Below are 15,903 nucleotides of genomic sequence, written 5' to 3'. Positions count from 1 at the left end.
GGGGCTCGAACTCGTGGACCGCGAGATCGTGACCTGGCTGAAGTCGGACGCTTAACCGACTGCGCCACCCAGGCGCCCCGACTCTTTTTTTTTTTTAATGTTTGGTTATTTTGAGAGAGAGACAGTGAGCAGGGGAGGAGCAGAGAGAGAGGGAGGTAGAGAATCCCAAGGAAGCTCTGTACTGTCAGCACAGAGCCCAATGTTGGGCTTAAACTCACGAACAGTAAGATCATGACCTGAGCCAAAATCAGGAGCCAGACCTTAACCGACTGAGCCACCCAGGTGCCCTAAAATCAGGAAACTTTAAACTTGAGGTATGCCCGAAACCCAAAACACTTGAGTTATAACCCACCTACCCACATTACAAGTGCCAAGATTTAGAATATCGTCTAATGTGTATGCCTTAATTTCACTGCTACCCATCATTCTGATAGTATGTGACTATTTCTTGTTAATGAGAAGAGGTATCAATTTTCTAGATCTTGTCTACAGTTCTACTTTGGGGAGTCCATAAAACTCCTAAAAACACAGGCAAAATCCTACATCTGCTGCACCTTGCTATGGGCCTACCACTTGCATCATATTGTCAAAACCCAAAGAAAGGTGAAGAACTGGGGCACCTGGGTGGCGCAGTCGGTTAAGCGTCCGACTTCAGCCAGGTCACGATCTCGCGGTCTGTGAGTTCGAGCCCCGCGTCAGGCTCTGGGCTGATGGCTCAGAGCCTGGAGCCTGTTTCCGATTCTGTGTCTCCCTCTCTCTCTGCCCCTCCCCCGTTCATGCTCTGTCTCTCTCTGTCCCAAAAATAAATAAACGTTGAAAAAAAAATTAAAAAAAAAAAAAGGTGAAGAACTAACCCAGAGCTAAGTGTCCTCTGGAGCACTGGTTCTTGCTTTCTTCTTCCTCTTTCCCTCTTTCACTGTCTCAAAAAAGAAACATTCTCTTCTCGTCACCTCCATTCAATTCTTCATTCAAAATTGTATGTAGAAAGCCATACATTTCTACTTCCCTTGAAAACTAGCGCTCAGTGTAGCTCAGCCTTGATGCTTAATCACATCTAGGGAACTTGCCAAAATTCCCTGGACCCCGTTTCCAAAGGAGTCTCTCTTTGAAACACTGCCTCACCTAGGACTGAAAAAAAACCTAAGTCACATCCAAGCTGAAGGATAACAAGAGAATTTAAGGTGCTGTGGAGTTCCCTTACTGATTCAAAGATTCTTTCTGACAATAGACAGACCAAGAGGGATCAGTATCTTCATCACTTGAAAGAATGTGTTTTTTAAATGGATGGCATTGTATTATCAATTTTCTTCCAGTTTCAAAAGAGAAAAAACAGTCATCACATTAAGAAAATATGAGAAACACCTCGTAGACTAGACAAACTAGACTTCTAAGCTGGCGTGATCTCGGAAGAGCAGTGAGCTTTTCTTCCTATTCTCTAACCTGCTGTTTCTGCCTCCTGGGGTAAGACCCAAATACAAATCTCACCAGTAAGAATAAGGGCCAAGGCTCAAAGGACTGCACTTCTGTGCTCTCATTCAAGGATAGCCTCTTGTCATCATACTCTAATTTCAACTGAAGGAAGACATTCCTGCTCCAAGACTGCTACTGAGTTCCCTGCAACTTTTCACCAATATCTGGGTTCTCATGAGAAACTGATGACCATCAGCTGATGACTTCATAGTGCCAAGAAAAGATCAGGTCATGTTTCAATCAATGTTTTTTAAAAATAGTGATACTAGGATATAATTCATATACCACATAATTCACCTAAAGACTATAATTCAATGGCTTTTAGTACATTCACAGAATTAAGGTTATGATTACCACAATCAATTTTAGGATATTTTCATCACCCCAAAAAGAAACCCCATGTCCACCAGCAGTCACTCCCCACCCCTACCACCAGGCAACCATTCATCCACTTTCTATCTTTATAGATTTGCCTATTCTAAACATTTCATATATATGGGATCATACAATATGTGGTCTTTTGTGACTGGCTTCTTTCACTTAGCATAATGTATTCAAGTGTCATTCACATTAGAGAACCTATCAATGGTTCATTTCTTTTTTAATGCTCAATGATATTCCATTGTATGAATATATATTGTTTACTCATCAGTTAATAAAACATTGAGTTGTAACTGTTTTTGGCCATTATGAACAATGTTGTTATGAACATTCATATAACTTTTTGTGCAGACATGATTTCAATTTCTCTTGGGTATATACACCTAGGAGTGGAATTGCTGGATGATATAAACTCTATATTTAGACATTTGAAGAACTGCCCAACTGTTCTCCAAAACAACTGCCCCATTTACATTCCCACCAGCAATGTATGAGAGTTCCAATTATTCCACATCCTTGCCAGCACTTGTTATCCTCTGTCTTTATTTTAGCTATGACTAAATAGCCATGGGTGGGTGTTAAGTAGCATCTCATTTGGTTTTGATTTGTATGTTCCTAGTGGCTAATGATGTTGAGCATTTTTTCATATGTTTATCAACCTTCTGTATATCTTCTGTGGGGAAATACCTATTCGGGTCCTTTGGTCTTTTTTTTTTTAAGATTTTATTCTCAGGGGCATCTGGGTGGCTCAGTCAGTTGAGTCTGACTTCAGCTCAGGTCATGATCTCACAGTTCGTGGGTTCAAGCTCTGCATTGGGCTCTATGCTGACAGCTCAGAGCCTGGAGCCTGCTTCAGATTTGGTGTCTTCCTCTTCTCCCTGCTCCTCCCAGCTCACACTCTGTCTGTCTCTCTCTCAAATAAAATAAAAGCATTAAAAACAAAAGATTTTATTTTTGAGTAATCTCTACACCCAATATGGGGCTCAAATTCACAACCCCCAGATCAAGAGCCACGTGGTTCACCAACTGAGCCAGCCAGGCACCCCAGCCATTTTTTAATTAGGTTTTGTTTTTTTGTTTTTTTTTTTACTATTGAACTATATCTAGAATATATAAAGAACAAGTCCCTTACCAGATATAGGATTTTCATTTATTTTCTCCCACTATGTGGGTTGTCTTTTCACTTTCTTGATGGTATCTTCCACAATACAAGTTTTTAATTTTAATGAAGTCCAACTCATCTATTTTTTTGTGACTTTTGTTTTCGGTGTCAGACCTACAAAACCACTGCCTGATCTAAGGTCATGAAGAATTAACCCTATGTTTTCTTCTGAGAGTTTTATAGTTTCAGTTTTTACATTCAGTTTTTCAGTTCATTTTGAATTATATTTTGTGTATGGTGTAAGATACAGGACAATTTCATTATTTTGCATGTGGATATCCAGTTGAGTTAGCACCATTTGTTCAAGGTAGTTCTTTCCCCATTGAATTGTCGTGATAGCTTAATCAAAAATCAACTGATTATAGGGGCGCCTGTGTGGCTCAGTTGGCTGAGCATCTAACTTTGGCTTAGGTCACGATCTCAGGGTTTGTGAATTTGAGCCCCACATCGGGCTTGCTGCTGTCAGCACAGAGCCCGCTTTGGATCTTCTGTCCCCTCTTTGCCCCTCCCCTACTCACATTCTGTCTCTAAAAATAAACATTAAAAAAAAAAAATCAACTGATCACAAATGTGAGGGCTTATTTCTAGGTTTTCAATTTTATTCCATTGATCTATAGGTCTATCCTGATGCCGGTACCACACTCTTTATTACCACAGCTTTGTGAGAAGTTCTGAAATGAAGAAGTGTAAGTCTTCCAACCTCATTTAAGTTAAAAAAAATTTAATGTTTTTTTAATTTATTTTTTGAAAGAGAGATAGCAAGCTGGAGAGGGGCAGAGAGAGAGAGAGAGAGAGAGAGAGAGAGGGAGAAAGAGATCCCAAGCAGGCTCTGCGCTGTTAGCACAGAGCCTGGTATGGGGCTCAAACCCACTAACTGTGAGATCATGACCTGAGCCGAAACCAAGAGTTGGACGCTTAACTAACTGAGCCACCCAGGCGCCCTACCAACTTCGCTCTTCTTAATCAGCATTATTTTAGATATTCTGGTTCTCTTGAATCTCCATATTGATTTCAGGATCACCTTGTCAATTTCTGTAATGAAGCCAGCTAGGTTTTTGATAGCTAGGACAAGTGTCAAATCTGGAGACCAATGTAGGGAGTGTCATCATCTCAACAATCTAGTGGACACTTCATGGGAATGCAAGCTGGTGCAGCCACTCTGGAAAACAGTATGGAGGTTCCTCAAAAAATTAAAAATAGAACTACCCTATGACCCAGCAATTGCACTACTAGGCATTTATCCAAGGGATACACGTGTGCTGTTTCAAAGGGACACATGTACCTCCATGTTTACAGCACTATCAACAATAGCCAAAGTATGGAAAGAGCCCAAATGTCCATCGATGGGTGAATGGATAAAGAAGATGTGGTATATAAAGACAATGGAGTATTACTCAGCAATCAAAAAGAATGAAATCTGGCCATTTGCAACTACGTGGATGGAACTGGAGGGTATTATGCTAACTGAAATTAGTCAGAGAAAGACAAATATCATATGACTTCACTCATATGAGGACTTTAAGAGACAAAACAGATGAACATAAGGGAAGGGAAACAAAAATAATATAAAAACAGGGAGGGGGACAGACCAGAAGAGACTCATAAATATGGAGAACAAAATGAGGGTTACAAGAGGGGTTGTGGGAGGGGGGATGGGATAAATGGGTAAGGGGCACTAAGGAATCCACTCCTGAAATCATTGTTGCACTATATGCTAATTTGGATGTAAACTTAAAAAAATAAAAAATAAGATTAAAAAAAAAGATCCAGTGGACACTTCAACAACATGGGATTTAACTGCACAGGTCCACTTCTATGTGGATTTTTAAAATATAAATACAGTACTGTAAACATTTCTTCTTCTTTATGATTTTCTTAGTAACATTTTCTTTTCTCTAGCTTACTTTAAGAATACAACACAGGGGGGGCGCCTGGGTGGCTCAGTTGGTTGGGCGGCAGACTTCGGCTCAGGTCATGATCTCGCGGTCTGTGAGTTCGAGCCCCGCGTCGGGCTCTGTGTTGACAGCTTGGAGCCTGGAGCCTGTTTCAGATTCTGTGTCTCCCTCTCTCTGACCCTCCCCCGTTCATGCTCTGTCTCTCTCTGTCTCAAAAATAAATAAACGTAAAAAAAAAAAAGAATACAACATACAATACATATAACAGACAAGAAAGTGTTAATCAACACTTTCTGTTATCAGTAAGGCTTCCGGTAAGCAATAGGCAATTAGCAGTTAAGTTTTGGGGGAGTCAAATGTTACATGTGGATTGTTGACTCCATCGGGGGTCACTGCCCCTAACCCCCACACTGTTTAAGGGTCAACTGTACTAAGTTTTCTGATCTATGACATAAGATGTCTTTCCACTTACTTAGGTCTTCAATTTCTTTCAACAATATTGTATAGTTTTCAGAGTATACTTTTATTTGTTAAATTTATTTCTAAGTATTTTACTCTTCATGCTAGTATAAATGGAATTGTTTTCTTACTTTCATTTTCTGACTATTCAATGCCAACAGTAAAATTGATTTTTATATGTTGATCTTGTATCCTACAACCTACTGAATTCATTTATTAGTTCTAGTAGTTTTCTTGGGGATTCTTTAATATATTCTATATACAAGATCATGTTGTCTACATATAGGAATACTTTTACTTCTTTCTTTGCAATCTGGATGTTTTTTACTTTATTTTCTTACCCAACTGGCCTGATTAGAACCTCCAGTACAATGTTGAATAGAAGTAACAAGAAGGGATATCCTTTATTCCTGATGTTAGAATGAAAGCATAGTCTTTCACAGTTATGTATATTAGGTGAGGGTTTTTCATAGTTACCCTTTATCAAATTGAAGAAGTTCCCTTCTATTCCTAATTCGTTTAGTTTTTGTTATCATAGAGATATTAGGGGTGCCCCGCTGGCTCAGTCAGTAGAGTGGGCAACTCTTAATCTCAGGTTTGTGAGTTTGAGTCCTACTTTGGGTGTAGAGATTACTTGAAAATAAAACCTTAAAAATAAATAAATACAATAAAGAGATATTAAATTTTGTCAAATACTTTTCTTACATGTATTGATATGATCATATGGTTTTTATCCTCATTCATTTTTTTTTTTTTTAAGTAGGCTCCATGACCAACATGAGGCTTCAACGCTTGACCCTGAAATCAAGAGTTGCACCCTCTACCGACTGAGCCAGCCAGGTGCCCCTGTCCTTTATTCTATCAATATGGTCTATCATATTAATTTTCAGATTTTTTTAAGTTTTTACTTATTTATTTAAGTAATCTCTACACCCAACATGGGGCTCAAACTCAGGACCCTGAGATCAAGAGTCACATGCTCTTACAACTGAGCCAGCCAGACGTGCCTTAATTTTCAGATTTTGAAGCAAACTTGAATTCCTAGGATGAATACTATGGTCATGGAATATAATCCTTTTTATGTTGCTGGATTTGGTTTGTCAGTATCTTGTTGATGATTTCTACATCTATATTCATAAGAGATATTGGTCAGTAGTTTTCTTTTCTTGTGATGTCTTTATTTGGTGTTGGCATCAGGATAATACTGGCCTCAAAGAATGAGCTGGTTAGTGTCCTCTCTTATATTTTGTAAGAATTCTTGGGAAGAATTGGTATTAACTCTACTTTCTATGTTTGACAGAATGAACCAGTGAAACCATCTGAACCTAGGCTTTTGTGAGTCATTTCTTATTACTAATTCAATCTCTTGACCCATTATGGATCTATCCAAATTTCCCATTTCTTTTTTTTTTTATGTTTATTTAGTTATTTTGAGAGAGAGAGCACAAATAGGGGAGTGAGAGAAAGAGAGAGAGAAAGGGAATTGCAAGCAGGCTCCACTCTGTCAGCGCAGAGCCCGACGCAGGGCTCCATCTCACAAACAGTGAGATCATGACCTGAACCGAAATTGAGAGTCAGATGCTTACCTGCCTGAGCCACTCAGATGCCCCAGATTTCCTATTTCTTCAACTATTATTTTAACAATCACTTATGATCTGGCAACCTCACTATGGCACAGGTAGTACCCTGTACTCCCAAATAGTGAAACTCTTGACTCACTCACTTAAATTACAATTCTTACATTGCTGACAAGGAAACTGAGGTTATGTGACTTTTAACAATCTGTCCTGATCTCAGAGAGCCAAGCCTACACTGAACTCCCTCACCTTCTTCTTAGATGCATTACTGGTTGCTAATATTTTCCCAGCATTTCCTCATGAACAAATGTGGTAGCAGGTAAGGTGAACAACAAGGTCATGTGCTCTGGTGACAAAGAAATACGAAACCATAGAAACATTTTACCACTACCTTGAGTGATTTGATGAATTGCTCCACACTCCCTCCTGCCAGCAACTTGTCCTCCTAGTCCAGCACATATTCTACGTAACATGTGCAAGTTTTCAAAAGGTGCAATATCTGTCACCCTCTTCTTATGTACTCAAAAATACTAAGGCAAAATAATGAGACTGCAGTCTGGAATCACACCCTCTATCTGTGTATCACTGACAAATTTTTCAACCTTTCTGCACTTCAGTTTCTTGCCCATAATGTAGAGATAACAATAATATCTACCCCAAAGAGTTGTTATACGTATATAATACACCAAACATATACTATACATAATATACACACAATATATACAATATAATATACAAATAATACATGTACAAGTGTTTGAAACAATACCTGGCACCTTTATGTATGATATCAAAGTAAATCATGCTGCCAACAAAACACACACTTGATTTTACTCTATAAAATAGTTCCAGGAGTACAATTTCTATACTCTGTGCATTAGAATATAAGCTCTAAGAATTGAAATTACATAGGAGATGACATGAGAATAATAAATGTCTCCATTCTCAAGGAAATCAACCTGCAGAAGAAACAATGGAAGGAAGGGAGAAGGTAGAGCATCATAATTAAAAGCACAGCCTCTGGAATCCAGCGGACCTATGTTCAAAATCTGACTCCACCTTACATTGGCTGTTACCTTGAACAAGACACGTCTCTAAGCTTCTGTACCCACTGGTAAATGGGGAAAAATAATACTAACCCTAAGGAGTTTTGATCAGGATGAAGGCATTATTTGTAAGTACCTGGCACACAATAGCCACCTAATAAACAGAAACCACTTTTATTAGTTTTCTTAAATTTCATTTTAATAAACAAATTTGATTAACAAGTAAACAACTAATATGGAAACAAGGACCTGATGTTGATCCAAGAGTTCCCAATGCTGGCTACACATGTGACTCACCTGGAAAGCTTTGTAAAAGTCAGGTTGCCTACATGGCACCTAAGACAAACAGAATTATACTCTCCGAGGCTGGGGCCTGGGCATCAGTACTTTTATTTTTTTAGTTTTTTTAACGTTTTTATTTAAAAAAATTTTTTTATTATTTTTAAGAGCATGAGCGGGAAGTGGCAGAGGGGTGTGGGGGGGGACAGAGGATCCCAAGGGGGCTCTGTGCTGATAGCAGAAAGCCCAATGGAGAGCTCGAACTCATGATTCGTGAGATCATGACCTGGGCTGAAGCCAGATGTTTGACTGAGCCAGCCAGGCATCCATAATGTTTTTATTTATTTTTGAGAGAGAGAAACAGACAGACAGACAGACACAGTGTGAGCAGGGGAAGGGCAGAAAGAGAGGGAGACACAATCTAAAGCAGACTCCAGGCTCTGAGCTGTCAGCACAGAGCCTGACGCAGAGCTCGAACTCATAAACCGGAAGATCATGACCTGAGCCAAATTTGGATGCTCAACCGAGCCACCCAGGCAACCCTGGAAATCGGTAATTTTAAATGCACTCCAGGCAGGAGTGCCTAGGTGGCTCAGTCAGTTAAGCATCTGACTTTGGATTAGGTCATGATCTCACAGTTCATGAGTTCAAGCCCTACATCGGGCTCTCTGCTATCAACACAGAGCCCGCTTCAGATCCTCTGTCCCCTCTCTCTCTCTCTCTCTGCCTCTCCCCTGCTCACTCTCTCTCTCAAAATAACATTAAAAAATAAATAAAATTAAAAAATACATTCACTCTAGGCAATTTCAGTGTGCAGCTGGGAGTGAGAACCATAACAGCTAGCTAGAAAAGAAGTGCTGATTTTTTACCAACTGAAACTAATTTTACTGATTAACATCTACTCTTCTTATGAAATAAGCCCATCAGATCTGCCCTCTCAAATGAGAATTACTATTATCTGATGGTGAAATGGAAGCTAAAAGAATCTGAACAATTTATTTCTGGGAGAAGCAGAGAGCCAGGTTTAAAACTCCAGTCAAGCCCTGAAGCCCATACCTCTTACTCAGATGCACTTCTGACGATTACTATTTCCTCAGCATGACTACAAACCTAGTCATGAAATTCTCCTCATTTAAATCCTTTAACACACTTACCCCCTTAGAATAAAATCCAGTCTCCTTAACAGGAACACCTCTCTTCAGAATGTGGCCCAACAATGTGCATGGTGAGAATGAGTCACATACATTTGGATGGCTCTGGTGCTGGTCTGAACAGCCAAACCACTAACCACCCAAAGGGACACTGCTCAATCTCAGTGGCTGGTCAACTTGCCCAACAAGGAACAGTGTTAACACTAAAGAACGCAATGGGAATGGTGGCCCCTGAAGTTGTACAACATGGCAAGACTGCTGGCCTTGTTTTTCTTTCTAGCCTCCTCTTTCTCTGATCCCTTTTTTCCCCTCATTCTCTGTCCCTTCTCTCACTCTATCACCTTTAAACACGCTTTTCCCTCTGCATGGAATACTGGTTCCTACTTCTGCAGACTTCAATGTAAATGTCACTTCGTGGAGGAAATCTTTTCCACCACCACTACTACCACACTGTCCCACTCCAAGTTAGATGCACCTCTGGGTCTCCTACGGTGCCCCATAGTTCCCCATCGGCATTCTCACACATCAGTGGTACTGAGTGCAGGGACCAATGCTGATCTTGCTCACTAACTTCCCCCACCTAGAAAGTGCCTGATGTATGGCGGCTTGAGGAGGAGCCTAGAGGCAACATGGAGAAGTTACTCTGTAAGTGTCTCACAACAAAAGGTTACTCTCCTAACTCAGGTCTCACGTTCCACCTCCCTCAGGGGAACTCCATGGGCAATGTCAAAAATCGTTGAATCTGGGTATTGCATATACGATGATGTATTCTTCCAATTTTTTAAATAAGTTTGATATTTTTCATATAAAGCTTTTAGGGAAAAAAATAAAGTGAGTGCTGTCTGCATCCCTAATCCTGCCTTTCTTGCTATTATTTAGCTATAGGATACCCACCAGCAACCTGTCACCATCATTTTCCTACCATCTGATGGCAGGGCCATCAGGCAAAGACAGTACAAACCTACTGGCAGTCTGAGAAAGTAGTAAAGAACCCTAGGGTCAGCCAACAAAAAGCAAGAAGCTTTTGCCAAAAGCCAGATACTGGATTGCAATGAAATGCTAGGACTCCATCAATTTCCTTTTACCACCTTTCCTACAGGAGAGCAGAATTACTGTTCAGGCCTAAAAACAGGAAGAAGAAAAGGATGCTCGAAAGAATGAGCAAGCTGCAGAAGAGAGTAAAGTGGTGATCTATTAAGTCAGGGGAGCTGGGTTATATAAATTCAGCTGGCTCTGGTGCCGGCCTAGTAGCCAAATCACCAACCAGCCAAGCAGGCTCAATTCCAGCATCTACCTAACGTGCACAAGAGAACAATGTTAACACTAAAGAAAAAGCCCCCAATCACGACAGTCATTCCCAAAGGTCTGTGTACCATAAACAATTCTTTCTAGAAAACGCTGACAAGGATATTAACTTTTCAAATTCAATAGATGAAGGAAACAGAACCAAACCCCTCATATTCTATCCCCTGTTCCATCACGAACATCCCTGAGGCAAAGGACTGTGATGTCAGTGCAGCTGACCTAAGCTCTGACACTTGCCATTTACCTCTTGCTGCTTCTCCTCATTGGGGTACGTGTCTACAAATACTCCCAGCCCCACAAATTTGTCCATGTTTCCAAACACAGGCCCTAGAGAGAGAGAAGAGATGATGAACAATGAAATAAAGCCAAGAGTTGATAAAGGAATAATATATCACTATGATGGAGGAAAAAGTAAAATTCAAATGACTGACTCCCAGGCCTCTTTTTAAGAAGAGAAAACATATGTAAAAGCACCCAGCAAAAGTGCATGGCCTGTAACAAGCACCCAACAAAATCTGTAGCTGTTTGGTATTGAAGGCAGGGGAAGAGAGAAGGCCACTGCAACGTTGTTTAGCACCACAGCTGCTCCCTGGTCCAAACTGGTTGCTAAGGCGCCCCTAAAGAATTCTGCTTCACGAACGCTTGGTGACAACTATGCCCCTGAGAGAGAGCTGAATTCCCAAATTCCACTTCTTGTTGCAAAAGAGATCAGGTCAAATCAGGTTGAGTTTGCCATGTCCTTGGAGCAATGGCTCCCACACAACTCCTGACTCAAGGAGTTCTAAGATCATACAATGCACATGCTCGAAAGAAATCAGCTCACCCAATCGGCAGTGCTCTGGAAAGCCAGCACTTTCACCCGGCCAACAGGCCACGTGGCCTCAAAGGGAAACCGGAAGGAACTAATAAGCAAGAAATTGTCCCAGGATGAGTCAAGTTCAACTGCTTTACTAGGAGTCAGACCCCATTCTAGAGACTAGATAGGCCAGTGTTTATCCACAGACATCAAGGGAGTGGCAAACTGCTGGCACTGTGGGCACATACCCTTCTCCAAAAGAGGGCATGTGAGAAAGCAGGCCTGTCACACCCCACACAAGAGCAACCCAGGGTCCCAATACCTGGCTGCATCCGATCCTTTGTGTACCAGATTGCCAAGCCATCCCCATGCAGATTCTTCTTCCCTTGTCCATGGATTCTGAAGTGTACCTGCAACTCCCAGTCTCTCAGGAAACATGGCTGAGGAGAAAAAGACACTGGAATCAATGAAGAGTGTGAAATGTGAAACCCCTCAAAGCCCTCGCCAGCAGTCTAGAGACTGGGAAAACACAAATGAAGGTAACATGAGGTGAAGGGTTGAAACTGAAATCTATGACTTGCTAAGTGCTAAAATTAAACAGGTTGAGCTGTTCAACTGTATATGATATTTAATATGGAAAGTGAATAAACCTCCCAATTATCCTCAGTATCTCCTAATAGAAACAGGATAGTACTCAAATTTGAAAAGACAAGAGACTGCCAAGTTAGACTACTGTGATCCTACAGCAAAGCATCTCAGCCTATAGAGTACAGGTGGCTGAAGTGACACTCATTTGCAACTTGAGCTCACACCTCTGACAGAGAGATTCTAAAAAGCCTGGATTTCAAGAAAGGTCAAAGCTTCATTCATTACAGAAAATAAAAAAAGCTAAGCCATTATACAAAGGTTTTCAGGACTAATTAGCAGATATGTGAACAACCCTAATTAGCTAGACTTGTCCTTATGCCAAGCTGAGGGGCAAGCCAGAATTCCCCAAGAAGGAGTAAGTTACAGTCTCCCAAAACATCATGCCCATGATCAAGAGGCATAAATGCACCAAAGGAGACCACCATCCCCATCACAGGGACAGCTTTTGGTGGAAACATGGAGGTGGGTACTAATCAGACTCCTGTGTTTCTTGGGGTTTATTTTGTTTTTTTCTTGAATCGTGTACCAAAAGCTTGCAAAAATGCAGAAGGAAGTAAGTGGATGGTTAAGTGCTCTAAGTAGTTGAACACTTTCAAGAGAAAGCAGAGTAGGTATCTGGTTTAGAGAGGCTCCTAATTAAAGGTCACTATGAAGAAAGAAAGGACGGAGGAGCAGATAGACCAGCAGGGTTCAGGCAGAGTCTCTCCAAATAGATTGTTCTGGCTCTTGAGCAACATACTGCTAGATCATTTTTAGTATTCATTTTTAATTTCTGGGAAATCTTCCAAAAGTGTTAGTATTAGGAATACACAGTCAAATGAAAGGGGTGAGGTTACTTCTGAATTCACCAAAGAATCTGTAACTCCAATAGCTTACCCTACCCTGATGATCCCAGTCCCTGTGTTGTCATTCTGTGTTCTCTTTCTGTTCTTGCACTTAGATATCAAGACAAGAATGAAATTCAGTGGCAGGAAGCTCCCCCATAGCCAGTGGGTATTATCCCCCTGGGACAAGGGCAGGGCCAGAGAAGTTCACACTGAGCCAAGAGGTGTCTGCTACTTATCCTCGGTCTCCTCTAGCACAGTACCACACACTTTTGCTCAGGGCTATGTCTAGCACTGGTTCTGAAACTTGGCTATACATTAGATTCACCTAGGGAGTTTTTAAAAATTCCCATGACCACAGGCATCAACTCCAATGGACAGCCAAATTTGAGGACCACTGTTCAAACAAACACATCCTATTTTCAAATAACTCAGAAACAACCCCAAAGCTCATTCTGATAGATAACAACAACAACAACCCACAGTATCAGAGAATCTGAAAAAGGGCAATATAACTAGATCCTAAACTAGAACGGCTGCTAAAAGAGTTATGTAGAAGCAGCTAGCAAGACAGCAGCAAAGTATCAAGCTCTAGACATAATCGTTTAGTAACCCAGAGACCTCATCAATGAAACTTACATGTAACAGATACATAATGTAACAGGGCACATTTCTGTAACCATTTTAACTTTCTAAGGCTCTTTCATATCTATTGTCTTATTTTATTCTCCCGATAACCCTAGTGGGCATGTAGAAGGTATTATGAAGCTCATTTGGCGGATGGAGAAACTGAAAACAGAATTAAGTAACAGCCAAGGGTTCACAGTGGATCTGTGATACAGCTAGATCTAAAACCTAATCAAGGCTGTCAACTGCCGGCCTTTTGCTTCTTCTACCAGAACACACCACCCTGCACTCTGTCCAAGAACAAGAGCAACACTACAATCTGGGTTAAGAGGCCAGCTTGTGCAAACAGCTCGTGTAGAAACTTCTCTTAACCCTCTGCTCTGTTAGAATTCTTTGCCACGTAAAATGAACAGGGAAAAGAGATAGTTCTTTTTTCTGAGGTTCACTTATCTATAATCAATGGGGAAAAAAAAACCATGAAAAAGTAAGTTCTTAGCTTATGAGAACCCAAGAGAAAGTATTAAAGGATGCCAAGGTCATTCCCAAGAGTAAAGGGAAAGAGCCCTGGAAAGCAAAAAGAAAGCATCATCTTACACTTATACAAAATCACAGTGCAGCCACACCAGGAATACTGCATTCACTTCTTGCCGCCATACCTCAAGGAAGACAATGTAGCTAGAAAAGGTCCAGAGAAGGACAAAAAAAAAAAAAAAAAAAAAAAAAAGACCAAGGGCTCAAAGTGGCTTTCACATGAAAATAAAATTTAAAATTAAACTCTTCAAAGTGAAATAGCAAGGGCGAATCCTGGGATGAAATTTAGGATACATTTAAAAGAGCAGTCTTCTACTTTACAAAGTAACTAAATGTGAGTTATTAAGAGTTATTAACCTCCAAGAAGTAATACTATCAGGTCAATAGGGAATTAAAGATACTTCAGAAAACAGAATCAAAATGGATTATTTCCTATAACTGGGGCAATCAAGAGCATTTCCCTAGGGGTGCCTGGGTGGCGCAGTCGGTTAAGCGTCCGACTTCAGCCAGGTCACGATCTCACGGTCCGTGAGTTCGAGCCCCACGTCGGGCTCTGGGCTGATGGCTCGGAGCCTGGAGCCTGTTTCCGATTCTGTGTCTCCCTCTCTCTCTGCCCCTCCCCCGTTCATGCTCTGTCTCCCTCTGTCCCAAAAATAAAATAAACGTTGAAAAAAAAAAATTAAAAAAAAAAAAAAGAGCATTTCCCTACATATCTGATACCATTATGAAGGTCATCATATTCTCTGAAAAATTCCTGAAATCCACAGAAGACAGAACCCTGGGGATAGACAGTAAAATTAAGTCAATATGCCACTGGTGAACTTTTTAGGACTTTGTGGGTCAGCGACACAGGAGGGAGAAAGATTCTTACCACCCGGTTCCACAGGGCACCCTGTTTACTTTGCATATCTGGGGTAAGGCGGATATATTGGGTCATCACCATGGCATTGCCCATCAGATTCCACAGTGAGGAACTGCCTGTGCCCACACCTACAGGGAGGAAGTAGATCAGTTCATACTCTTCAGCACCAACCCATTCAGAAACCACCAAGGACCATCCTAAAGCTGGAGTCATCATCTTTTGCTACCTTTCCCGACACTCAATCTCCTATCTCTGTCACTCATAAATCTCAAATCCTTACCACCTTGACAGCTTCCTTTTCACAAAGCCCTTCTCAGGTGAAGACATCACAGCTATCACTTTGTCCATGCCGCAAAAACCACAGCTCAAACCCATTCCTCCCATTTTATACTTAAGTAAACTTTAGCACCATAAAAAAAAATTTCCCCAGTTCTACCAAAAAGAGCTTGACCCTCAGGCCTCTGGTGCTTAATCACATTATTTCTTTAAACAATTGAAGTGTGAAGGTACTGCTCCCAGGACCTCAGGCTATACACCTCATGAAAGTGATAATTTTTGTGTCAGTGAGACAGCACAGATGAGGCACCTGAAGCATCTGATGAGTTAATAAATGATCACTTAGCAGCTGTGTACACACTTGCACTTCGAGTTTTTGTCTGCTGTCCCACACTCCAGTGGGGAAACAGACTTGTGTTTCTGCACTGATTTGGTCTTCTTTGTAACTTAACTAATATAAATCTTTTGGTTGATGAGCTGTGCCTAAAAGTCTATGAGCCCCAAACAGAGCAGCCTCTTTGATCAACAGGGCTCCTGGACTGGAGAACAGGTGTTTTAACCGGCAACAGAATTTTATCTTCTTTCTCAGTCCAGCCAAGTTCTACCCTAGTTCT

The 15,903-nt window shown here is 41.0% G+C and overlaps 1 protein-coding gene across 6 annotated transcripts in view; it reads right to left on the bottom strand.

Moving 5' to 3' along the window:
- Nucleotides 1-15,903, bottom strand: part of LMAN2L (lectin, mannose binding 2 like) — a 93,647-nt gene that overhangs the window by 77,164 nt on the left and 580 nt on the right. For 5 of the 6 annotated variants that reach the window (XM_047067651.1, XM_047067649.1, XM_047067652.1 and 2 more), the window contains exons 2-4: nucleotides 15,023-15,141; nucleotides 11,844-11,961; nucleotides 10,970-11,052 (exon numbers count right to left, since the gene is read on the bottom strand). In XM_047067651.1, the coding sequence (XP_046923607.1) occupies nucleotides 10,970-11,052; nucleotides 11,844-11,961; nucleotides 15,023-15,141 (320 nt within the window). Of the gene's footprint in view, nucleotides 1-10,969; nucleotides 11,053-11,843; nucleotides 11,962-15,022; nucleotides 15,142-15,903 lie in introns of those variants that run through there. The other variant, XM_047067653.1, reaches the window with a different exon arrangement.

Source organism: Lynx rufus, unplaced genomic scaffold (genome assembly GCF_022079265.1).
Source record: "Lynx rufus isolate CCGP_SWC_20201006 ecotype Redwood Valley unplaced genomic scaffold, mLynRuf1.p SCAF_8, whole genome shotgun sequence".
Taxonomy (NCBI): domain Eukaryota; kingdom Metazoa; phylum Chordata; class Mammalia; order Carnivora; family Felidae; genus Lynx; species Lynx rufus.
This window is presented reverse-complemented; position numbering and strand designations above follow the sequence as displayed.